The 12,107-nt window shown below is 33.8% G+C and overlaps 1 protein-coding gene across 1 annotated transcript in view; it reads left to right on the top strand.

Moving 5' to 3' along the window:
* The window catches only part of SNTG2 (syntrophin gamma 2), a 280,170-nt gene that overhangs the window by 228,942 nt on the left and 39,121 nt on the right, over positions 1 to 12,107 (top strand). The window contains exons 12-13 of the mRNA XM_035543020.1: positions 1,717 to 1,833; positions 10,943 to 11,014. Coding sequence (XP_035398913.1) covers positions 1,717 to 1,833; positions 10,943 to 11,014 — 189 coding nt within the window. The remainder of the gene's footprint in view (positions 1 to 1,716; positions 1,834 to 10,942; positions 11,015 to 12,107) is intronic.

The following is a 12,107-nucleotide window of genomic DNA, read 5'->3' as shown; positions in this document are numbered from 1 at the left end:
TGAAGTGTCTGAACATTTTGCTTCTAAACCTTTGCTGACTAGTATAGATGCAAAATTTTGGGGAGAGTTATTGGATTTATAAAACAGCAAAGTGAGAATTGAAAGGGCTACTGTATTTATTGTGCTATTTACTCTTTAGAATGATAATGCTGGACCTCAGTAGAAGAGTATAGCAGAAGCAGTGTCTGGCTCAACATATTGATCTATATAATTATTTTGAAACAAATAGATTGGTAAGACATAAGCCTCATATAATGAAAAACTAGAAAACAATGTGTGAAATCCTCATGATACAAGAGTATAAACGTACATCTATACTATTAGCTTATCCCTATCCATTTTTTCCATCTTTGTGCTCTGTAGTAGCAGCGACGCATAAACATACCAAGCTTTCAATAGAAAAGTATTTCTGAGATCACTGTTTTTTTTTACTTTTTCTATTTTTGTCTGTGTGTGTGGTTTTTGTTTGTTTTTCCCAAAATCTATCCATAGCACAAATGCTGAAGTTTTCATGCAATTTAATGAATGCTTTCTTCAGGCTATGTTTTCACTGACTTCCAGCAGAACTCTGTGGGCTCAAAATATTCGCAAGTGTTATGACATTTCAGCCTCTATGTAACTCAGTATTTTTCATAAGTGTAGCCTTAAATGAAAATGAGAATGCAATAGCTTTATATTCAGATTGGTGGAGCATTCTAGAGTCCAGTTCTTGTTTCAAGGGCAATATGCTCTTAAAAACTTTAGAATGTGAAAACATTTTGAATACATTTAGGTTATTTTTGGTGGGCAACTACTTTCGTGATATTCTATTACCACACTATGGGATTATTCCTTTACAAATTTGCAGTTCCCTCAGAAAGGAAGCATGCACTCTTACTTCTTAATTTTATATTATCTTAAAATTAATTTATCCAAAATATATTTAAAAAGTATTGTAATACTGTTGAAGCAGAGTTCTGTAACAAATTATGTTGACATTTAATTCTACCAGAACATAAATCGTGGTCATGAGATAAAATGTACCTAAAAAAGTATATAAATTCTGTAAGACAATTAGTGTGACAAAGACGATTTCTTAACAATGGCAAACGTGAGCATACAGAAAGCTATTTGATTTCAGGTAAATCTAGTGACTTACTCAGATGTATTTCTTTAGAGGTGTAAGCAACTGAAGGTTTGTTTAGTATTTCCAAGTTTTGACTGTGCAATAAGTAGGGTAGGATCATATTGTATATAAACTGCTGGCTGTAATATTTATGTGCACCTAGGTTTTCTGCTGGCTCAAGTGAGAGTCTGCTGAGACACAAGTAATGACTTCTCAGATGGTGATTACTAATGGAACCTTCTAACTTAGCTAGATTCACTGTCTTGGTACATCTGCTTTTATAATAATTACTTAATTTTTACATATTAAATTCCACCTTTTCTCTGTGGCTGAGATAGACACACAGTGTATGCAAATCTAGTACTTTTGCTGACTGGGATCGGAGCAAGATTCAGACAACCTGTACTGTAAAGGTACTTTGAAGGACTTTTTACACACCAGCATGATTAAAGGCTTCAAGAGTACGGTAGCGGTGGGAAAGCAAACAGGAAGAAGATGATGCATCCTAATCTAAGATGACCAGTTTCCTTGTGGAAAGACTTAATCTATTCAGATATATTTTTGACCCACTGAAAAGTAGAGCTTTCATTTTAAATTATTTTCTTTTGCAGGTCATACATATGGGATGGGTACATGAGAGACTTGAAGGAACTGATTCATCTCAGCTCTACAAATTCAAGTTTCTGGCACTGAAGGGTTCATCCTTCTACATTTTCAGTACTCCACCGGTAAAAAAAAATATTTTTGTTATAGTGCCATTGTATATGGAAACCTGTTTGTTATGTCTGGGTTTATTTTTCCTTACTAAGAGAAGTTGTCAGCTGAGATTTCAAAAGAAGTTAGAGCCATAAATGCCACTGAATTTCACTAAGCTTTAGATATTTAACTTCTTTCAAGGTCCTCTGAAAATCATACCAGATCTGGTTAGCTAAAAGAATTCCTAATAGGGAATATACTGTTTTTACTTTTTAAAGTTTTTAAGTTCATATTTTTCTCTGGTTAGTTACAGTCAAATTTTTTTATCTTACGTTTATTCTAAGACATTTTTGGAGGTGTAATGAGTTGCTAGTAACTCCTTAAAGACAGTACACATCATGAAATGCACCATCCATACTAATAGTAAATGTGGATTTTGCGCACAGGTAAGGGATTGAACTGTTAGAGAGAATTCAATGCTAAGTGTACAGTTTGAACAAATGACAGCATCTTGCTTTGATAGTTTCTTATTACATAGTTAGTAAAGAGAATTCTATTTCACAACAGATGACTTACCTAATATTTCGGGGGGGGGGTGGAGAAAAAATAAATAATAAAAAAATCACCTTAAGAAAATTAATTTACAAGAATGGAACAGAAATGAGTTGTAGAATTCTAAACTCTTAAAAAATTACCCGTACTTATCACATTGTATTTTTTTTATCCTTCTTTTCTCTCCAGAAAGCCTTTGCTTTTTTAGCTAATCAAAAAGAACGATATGTGGAATTAGAATGCAATTTCAATTAAACAGCTTTGTAACATTATTGCTCAGAAGGTGGTCAATCTCCCAATTTCTTCAGCTGATCCAAAAAAATCTCATCCTTTACATGTATGCCATCTACTTTACCTTACTAAAGTACAAATTTCAAACCATATTTATGAACCTTAGGCCAAACCAATCGGTAACATTTTCTCTTTCTCTAGGTTGTAATTCTAAATCCAGGGATTCCTATTAACTTCAAACATTATTTTTTAAGTGGCTAAGTAATAGTAATTTAGCACATCTGGGAAAAGGTTTTGTGTTTTTTTTCCCCTGCAAAAAAAGTATTACTCCATATGTTAAGTCAAGAAACTAAATCTTGATTCAATTACTGCAATCCAATTAAAATGCAAAAACAAAACAAAACAAAATATTAAACAAATAAATAACACACCACATGAATGCTTTTCCTTTATAATTTTTTCTTATTGCTTTTAGACTTGTTTTTGAAGAAACATTATTGATATAATTAAAACTATCCATCTACATGATACTAATTGGGGATAAACTACTTCATTTATCATGTTCAGCACTTTACAAAAGAACAGACAAATGAGGATGAATGTTTAATAGTATTTTACCATGTTATTTGTCAGTATCTAGTACATTCTATTGGGTTTCTGTGCAAAATTTTTGTAGAAACAATGGCTTTTCAGAAAAATGCACAAAGGTGACCCTTTAGTCATTGTGTTGTTACATCAGTAATCAGATACACTAGTGAGTGTAAAATATTAATGACAGAGCCTATTAATAATAAAAAATCTGTAGACCATTTGCCTTGTTATTTAATCATGCCACTGATTTATTGTATCGGGGGAAAAAAGGAAATTAGAAGTTTCCAGCAACCACACCAGTTGAGAATTCAAAGCTGAATCTAAGGCTACACCTTGAAGCTGATTATCAGGGCCCTGAGGGCACCTCCAGTCCTGACTGTCCATGACAGCCAGGACTCCATGTCAACACCTAGGGCTGTCAGACAGGGGGGCTGCAGCAAGGCAGCTCCCCACAGCCCTGCCCTGCCGAGCAATGGCCCCCACCAGGCCAGTTCCACCCGCAGGCCCACATCTTGGCCTGGCCTCTGCCTGGCCCCATCCCCAGGGAGGTGCCTAGTGAGCTGAGGCTTCTGCAGTGTCCCCAGATGCCTGGCTTCTGCCTGGGGGCATGTACTGGGCCTGGTTGGAAAGGAGTTGACTTTCCCCATAACATCCCCTACAGTGCTGTGTTCTGTATGTGTGGCTAAATTAGAGCTGATAACACACCCATGTTTTGGCTGTTGATGAGCAGTACTTGTACATCAAGGCTTCCTCTGTTTCTCACATTGCCTCCCCAGCAAGTAGGATGGTGGTGGGCAAGAGGTTGGAAGGGGACACAGCTGGGACAGCTGACCCAAATTGGACAGAAGGGATATTCCATACCATATAGCTCAGCAATAAAAAATAGGGATTTTGTCTTTAACAGAGTATGTTGCTTAGACACTGAACATTGGTCTACTTGGGCAGGTGTGGTGTGTGCAGTGTGTGACAGTATTGTTTTTGTGTGTGTGTGTGTGTATTGTTTTGTTTTTCTTCTGCACTTGTTTTTTTTTCTCTTTTTCCACCACTTATTGAGCTGCCTTTGTCTTAACTGTGAGCTTTCTTGGTTTTGTGCTACTTCTCTCCCTTTTCTTGCTGGAGGTGGCAGTTAGTGAGTGAGTGGCTGGCTGGATGCTTAGCTGTTGGCCGGGGTCAATCCACTACAAGTTGGTGTCATATACCCTGGCTTGAGAGACCCTGCCCTGCCGAACCCCCAGGGAGAGCTCTCATAGCCCAGGCGCTGGTGATATGTCATGTTCCAGCTTTGTCGCTGGAAACATCGGTTGCACAAAGCCATGCAGGGAGCTGCTTCACTATTTTTAGACATATTTAATGGTGCTGTTCTTATCATTACTTCTACTGACTTCTTTTTTTAAATATTGAATTGTTCTACCACAAAAATAAAAATGTTTTAACATTAACATGGTAGATAAGATTTTCCACTATGTTTTATTTTGTTTCTATGATGGTATTGCTATTTGCGTGCTAAATCACACAAAGTAGATGACCTACATGTCATAGTCATCTTTAATTGTAATTACCTTACTTGTATCTTTACAACTGTTTATAAAAGGATCTAGTACAATTTTAATTCTTTTTCTGTTTCTTTGTGTGTAAAGGATCATGAATGTAAATACAGCTGCTAACTTTCATAAGAATGAAAAAGATATGGTTAACCGTGCACAAGAATCAAGAAAAATGTAGAGCAAATGTTAATTTTATAATATGAAAGAACCTATGGAAAGTAGTCTATTTTTACTCTTGTTTCAACAGTATCTTGGATGCTGCTTCTAAAAATGTAGAATCTTCAGAATAAAAGTAAATGTCAACAATGTTGCTCACTAGAGAAAGGTCTTCATGCACCCCTGAAGTGGCTCATCTAACAGTATTTAAGAAATCTGCAGATTTAATTTACAGATTGCTGTATCTGGATTATGGCACATTTCTGAAAACTACACATATGAAAAATACCACAGCACAAATAGAATTTATTATTTTGGATATGTTAATATACAAGCAGTATTTTATTACATTCTAAAAGCATCTGATACATTTCTGTCAATTTTCAGGTCTTGAAAATGTTCTGAATTCATATCCTAGAAGAAATTGTGGAGACATCGTTCAAAATTATCATTTAAAACAAACTTTTTTGTTTCTTTAATTGAAAATGTACAGAAAAATGAAATGTTTTGTTTTTATTGAATATGTGCTATATGTACGGGAAGATGGTACTGAGTGATTTTTTTTATGTCGTACTCACAGATCAATATTGTTTTTCAATTCAAGTCTTAAAGTAGCCATGCCTTTGGAGTTGTTATGTTGCTCTTAATTACAAAACTGTCTTTTTCATTGTGATTAAATAGCACTGAAGTGATTTATGTGAAGGTAGTTAAGCAATCACTGAATATCCTGCTTATAGTTTTAAGAAAAGGAATAAATGCAACAGTATTGTGTAAGTAACAGAAATAATTATGAAACTAATATAGAGTATTTTATCAGTGTTCCATCTTTGAAAAACATTGCAGAGACGCATTCATAATTTTATTAGCATGACTGTTATCCGTAGGTTCATGTCAATGCTTTGTATGTAGAGAGAACTGCCACATAAGTTCTGAATAGTGGTAATTGTACAGTATATATATGCCCATGTAACAACAGGAAAGAGGTGGCAATGGGTTGTAGGGCATAGACTTGACCATGGATGCTTTTGGTGAACTTTCTAACTCTATGTACAAATTCTTTATTTATTTTTTTATTTATTTCTTCACATCTTTATTAGGATCTGATTTCTCTTTAGTGTGTGTTTTGTAGCATCTAGTTTGAGTTGGTTTACAGATCCTTAGGCTTCTTAAACTGCTATATCACAATTCATCTAAAGAACATTTCTCGATATATTTTTTTCCATTTTAATATCTTTTTTATAATTTTTGAGAATTAGACTTGGCTCATTTTTTCGATTGGTGAAGAGGCTAGTGAAAAGAACTACTATTGACCAGAAAATGTTCAATCTTTCATCTCTATCATTTTGGTATTTCTAGGTGAATTGGATGCTTTGAAGTGTGATACTCCTTTAAATGCAGCCATTTATTTCCCATGTGCGTAGTACAATCCTTTAGTGCTGATCTCTGAATAAGCATGCAAATCTTTTATGATTGGTTTCATTACAGAATTCTCTTTTAAGGAATAACTGTTCTTCAGTTTGTTGCTTGCTATAAGTATGTTGCAAAATGAATTTAACTTTTTTTTTAAATATATATCCTATTTAAATTGTAACCTTTTAAAGAAAAAAATAATTATTTATTCACATATCTAAAACTAAGTATATTTAGAATACGAGCATTCTCCTGAACTGTTGCTGAGATCACTTGGTTTAAGAAGAATTGAGTAGCTTCCTTTAGTTTCTTGAATCCTTTGTGATGTCTGTTTTGAAAACATGATATGCTTACAGAAACTCACACTGAAGTTAAAAGTCCTTCCTGAATACTTAACATTTTTGTAACTCTTAAGTGCTTATTTCAGTCTCTCATTATGGACTTAAAACTGTAAGTTCAGATTCCAATTTTTGTATCCCAGTTCACTTCTGTTATCTCTGTGGTCTTCTGAGCACTCGTGCTCCCTTTCATCTCAGCTTAGTGTTATTTGTGAGTTTACAAATGTGTTATTTTTTGATCTTTCTGAAAGAGTTAATTAGCAAAATACCTACAAACCCAAATATTTTATAGCCTTTGCAATTTTTCATCATGTAATGCATGAGTTAGCTAGGGAGTTGTATATTCACCGAATTACTGTAAATAGCAGCATTCAGCTACTCATGGTCATAAATTTATGTGTTAGACAAACAAGAATTAAATTGGAAGCTAACTGAATGCCACTTGGTATTATAATGTATTTTTTACACTTTTTTGGGCACTTTGCCAGAACTAAATTGTATGAATGAAAGTATATCTCCCTAAGCCATTCTGAATATACATTTTTAGAAATGGTTTGTCAAAAACTTTACTCAAAAATAGTTAAGATTTGACATGTTAAGATAAGTGCAAGATATTCCAATGTCTAGAATACCTATAGGAATCATTTCAAAGGGAAATAATGAGAAAAAAAGGGAAATAATGAGAAAATATAATAATGAGAAAAACTTTGTATTATGTAAGGAATATGTTTCAATATTACATTTATCTTAGTTACCTGCATTTTCCTATCAGGAAAAGGCTCTTCACCAAGAGGGTGGTCAGGCACTGGAACAGGCTCCCCACGGGAGTGTTTATAGCACTGAGTTCAAGTGTTTAGACAATGCTCTCAGACATACGACCATGTATTTTTGGGTGGTCCTTTGGGGACCCAGGAGTTGGACTCAATGATTTTTGTAGGTCTCTTCCAACTCGGGATATTCTATGATTCTATAATTCTACATATCATTACCCAGTGTTTAAATGGGTGATTATAGATAAGCCTTTAATAAATGGAAATGTCCCTTAAAACAAATTAGATATACTGCACTTTTTGTGATTTTTTTTTCTGATCCTTTCCAGCTTTTCTCATTAACTAGAATTATAAGATAATTTGTGATGATATGCAACTGTTAACAACCGTATTTTAAACTTAAACATACTATGATAGTTCTGAGGTGAAAACTGTAATAATGTCACCTGTCTCTTTGGATTCCAGTATCCCTTTGTATTATGTTTGTTTCCCTTCCTTAAGGGGAACCTCCTCAAAATGTCATTCATGTTCTCCTGGTGACCTTGCACACTATGATATTCAGACAGTTTCACTCGTCTTTAAGTATTGTAGTATTTCTCTGATATACACAGTAGAAGAAAATCTTGGCTTGTATAGTTGCTGGTAGTGATCTGTGATCATTAGCTATCTCTGCTGAAAAAGTCATAAGAGGTTACAGAGAAACAAAAGATGAAAGAAATACACAGGATAATTGGGAGAAGGCAGTAGTCAGGGTAATGGGGGTATTCAGAGTGGATTTAACAGCAGTATAACCATTGTCCATGGTACATCATTAGTAACAGAAAAGGACTCCAACAGTTTAAATTAATCTTCAGGAATCAAAACAAAAGATATGAGGAAATGTAAGTTGAGTCCTGTCTCAACAGTTTTTAGGTTATAGCCCATGTCACTAAATTCAGTTTCATAAACAGCAGATGAAGTAGGTGCTTATGCTTTTATGTTTTGTCTAACCACTAACAGGAATGAAGGATTCTCATGTTTTTAACTGAGATTGGAAAGAATCTTTCCTTTTCAGAAATTCAAGACCAAATAATGAACTAGCCACCATTCTAGCCTATAAACCTTATTTTGCAAAAAAACTTGAAGATCCCCTTTGAGGATCAACAAAAATGATCCAAAACCTATAATATTTACAGCCATCAAAGTAAAAAAAATATAATAATAAAATAAAATCCTGTAGAAAGGATCAGGCAAAAACCTGCAGTACTTGCTGTATGTGAGCATGTTTAAAACTATATTTCTTTATGAATCAGTTTTATAATTTCTCAGTTTCAGTTGTTTCTAATCTTTTGTGATTGCTTACTTTTAGCAATAATTAAAAAGCAAAACTCAAAATATTGAATGGACCTTGAAGGAGAAGATTAATGGAAATCTAAAAATTAGAACTGTGTGACTAAAAACTTCTACACTTCATGAGGTGATGGGACTACAAATATACTGTCTAAAATTGCTTTAATTTTCTAGTCTGAAAAACTTCCTTTAAGGAAATTGCTAACTTTGAAAGTTAGCATTAAGTAATGGTTTGAGCTTTAATTTGTAATGAGAAATTGCTCGTAATATAACAGAAAGAGAAAATATATAACTTTTATATACTTTTACTTATTTTATTGCATGCATTGTATTCAAGTGATGTTTCTTACTTGACTGCTAAAATATAAAAAGTTTAAAATGCTGAACCCTAGATTTTGAGTCCCTTTATACCCTGAAAAGAAGTGGTGATAGAACTTTCTCTTCCAGACATCTTCAGTCCCTTTTGCAGTAGGTGATTCATCTCATCCAAATTCAATCATTTAGAGTGTAAAGATCTGATCTAAACTTACCAAATTCTACATTCAGTGACTGAAGATAAAAAGAATTCCCAAAGTCTGTTCATCAATCTCATGGAAAGGAGCTAAGAGAGCTGTGAGAAACTTGTTTCTTTTTTTTTTTTTTTTTCCCAATATACAGAAATTCAAACTAAATTAACAATTAGATTCAGTTGTTAAAATTATATCCTTCTGATGTCTAAATTTAGGTAAGGTGATTGCCATCTTCAGAATTCAGGTAAATTCTGAAACACTGCTTTGAAACACAGAAAAAAAAGGGCTAATTGATAATAATGTTCACTGGTTCCAATTGGTGCGGACAAAAAGCATATATGATTAGACAGAAAATAAAACCAAGTTCACTTTATTCCTCTGGCAGCACTCAGTCAAATAACTTTTGATAACTAGTAAAAGTCACAATAATCTGCTCCCAAGTGTTGTACTGGTTTGGATTTTCACCATTTTATTATGACTCAAGGTTTTCTAAACCCTGATGGTTTAGAATTCATGAAGACCTGGTAATCCAATGTAAAAGTTATATAAAAAAAAAAAAAACAGCTCTTCATACAAAACAACAGGAGCAAGATTCAAATACTATAGGTGAGCTTTGTGTTATTATGAATACAGAGAAAAAGAATCCTTTATTGGACTTTCACCGTTCTTTCCTGATTATGTTTCTTCCACAGAAGTCAGATGTTTTGTAGCCAAATTTTGCTTTTGCTAATAATTTAAGTGACATTTTCTGCTTTCTTCCTTTGAGGGGCAAGGCAGGAGAGGAAAACAAAGCTGCATCTTCCCTGGTATTTTAAAGCATCCAAGCGTCTATTGCAGTCACCAAAACAGTTATTTCCATGTCCTAAAAGCTTCAGTTTAGTCACATTTTTCATATATCTATACAGACATTCCTATGCATTCACCAAGAGCTAGTATTTTGCTCTAAAATATGTAATCAAAATAATGTGAATTCCCCTGGTATTTTTCATACTCATAGGTTCTCTTTTTCTTAACCTATGTAGGTTAAGAAAACAGATTATCACATTGTGTCATGACCTAGACTTTAGGAAAAATCTTCAACCATCATTCTAACTGTCAACTTCTAACAGCCTGTAATATGAAAAAGATAAAGTGACAAAAAACACATCTATTAGTAACATCTATCATTATGAAGCACACAGCTGACAAGATTTTAAATTCAAATTTTGTAAACACATAGTCCTTTTCAGTTTTTAACATAGATATAAAGATACTGGTGGCCTACTGTATATAAACTCAAATCTGAATTTAGGAACAGATCTTGGTCTGTTGGTTCTAAGAGTTTTATTAAATTGAGATGTGCTGCTGAATGCCTCTAGGTTTAAGAAGGTTTTGTGTGTTAGCATACTGTAAAATAAATATGCTTATGTACCTGACCACAGAGATTACAAAGAGGTTTCCATCATGCTGTAGTAATATTGGAAAAAAAAATCGATGTAAGTATATAATACCTTTTAATTATAGCAAAAGTCATGTAGATGCTGTTTCTGGAAAAACTGAATACTATTTGACAGTCTTTTCTAGATGCTGGATATTAAATGTAGTTAACACTTGCTTAAGCTTAAAGCATCTGATAGAATAATGATTGGTGAAATCTTTATAATATTTTCATCTTTATATGATTTTAGAATGAAGAAGAATTTGTTCTTAATACTGTATTTTGATATTATAGGTAAGCACACTAGACTGGGTACGAGCTGAAAAAATCTATAACCTCTGTGAGGTTCTATTTAAAATTCACAAGGTAGGTTTCCTAACAATTACATTATATAGTAAAGAAAGCTTGCCTCTTCCTGTTAATGATGAGCTCAATTTAATCACAACTAGGAGTAGCTAACATATAAATATCTTATATGTTGTTATAAAACCTTTTTGCAATGGCTATTGCATTACCTGTATAAATATAAGACAGTATGGAAAATGGATTAAGCTCCAAGTGAGCAAGTTCCTAAAATTCTTCCAAATTGAAGATTTTTTTTTTCTGTGTGAGAACCAGTCAAATGAAATAACGATTAATCATAATGACTCTGGATATTGTATATTTTTAGTAGCTTAGATTTTTAAGTGAATGTAATGAAGAATGCTTTCAGTGTAATTCCTGATGTACATAAAAATGCTTTTGTTCAAGTTTGAGTAATAAGTAGACAATTCTGTCATTCTTAGATAATGGGTAATTTGATAACAGTATAGTTGGTTTTACCTTAAAAAGGGCAACATGTTCCATTTGTGTACCATATAATTATTTTTTTTCCACCATCTAGAGATGCTGTCATGTTTTCTGTTTAGTTTGTCCCAAGGAAGGATTTAGGACAAACACTTGGTGGTGTGTTTAAATAATTCCCTGGGGTGACAGCGAGTTTCCATGTCCTGACTGCTCAAACTACTTGTACCAATCTGACTTTCCACAACAAGGGCATATGTCCTACACCAATTCTGTGGATTGTGATTTAAAAATAAATAAATTGAAAACCTGATGAAGTTACAAACAGGGCCATAAGCACAAAGAACGGAAACAACAAAACAAAATAAAATAAAACAAAACAACAAAAAAAGAAAAATAGCTCTCAATTATGAGCTGATAACTATATTTTACAGAGGTGTCAATGCCATTAACTGTCTGCTAAAAGAGCCTGATGTCAGTTGCCGGTTTTGCAGTTTTAACTGATAGTTCAGAAGTTCCAGCCCATCGCTGCCTGTCTGCATTCTGTTATAAGCCTGCTTTCACTGGGCAGGGGGGCATGACTCTAGCAGAAGTAGGAGAGGGGAGGGTCCTGGCCAGTGCCATGCCAAGAATCTGGCAATCCTGAAGTTCAGAACTAGAGATGAGCTCCAGAGCA

This window comes from Cygnus atratus, chromosome 3 (genome assembly GCF_013377495.2).
Source record: "Cygnus atratus isolate AKBS03 ecotype Queensland, Australia chromosome 3, CAtr_DNAZoo_HiC_assembly, whole genome shotgun sequence".
Classification (NCBI taxonomy): domain Eukaryota; kingdom Metazoa; phylum Chordata; class Aves; order Anseriformes; family Anatidae; genus Cygnus; species Cygnus atratus.
The sequence above is the reverse complement of the archived record's forward strand: the minus strand, read 5'-3'. Positions and strand labels throughout refer to the sequence as shown.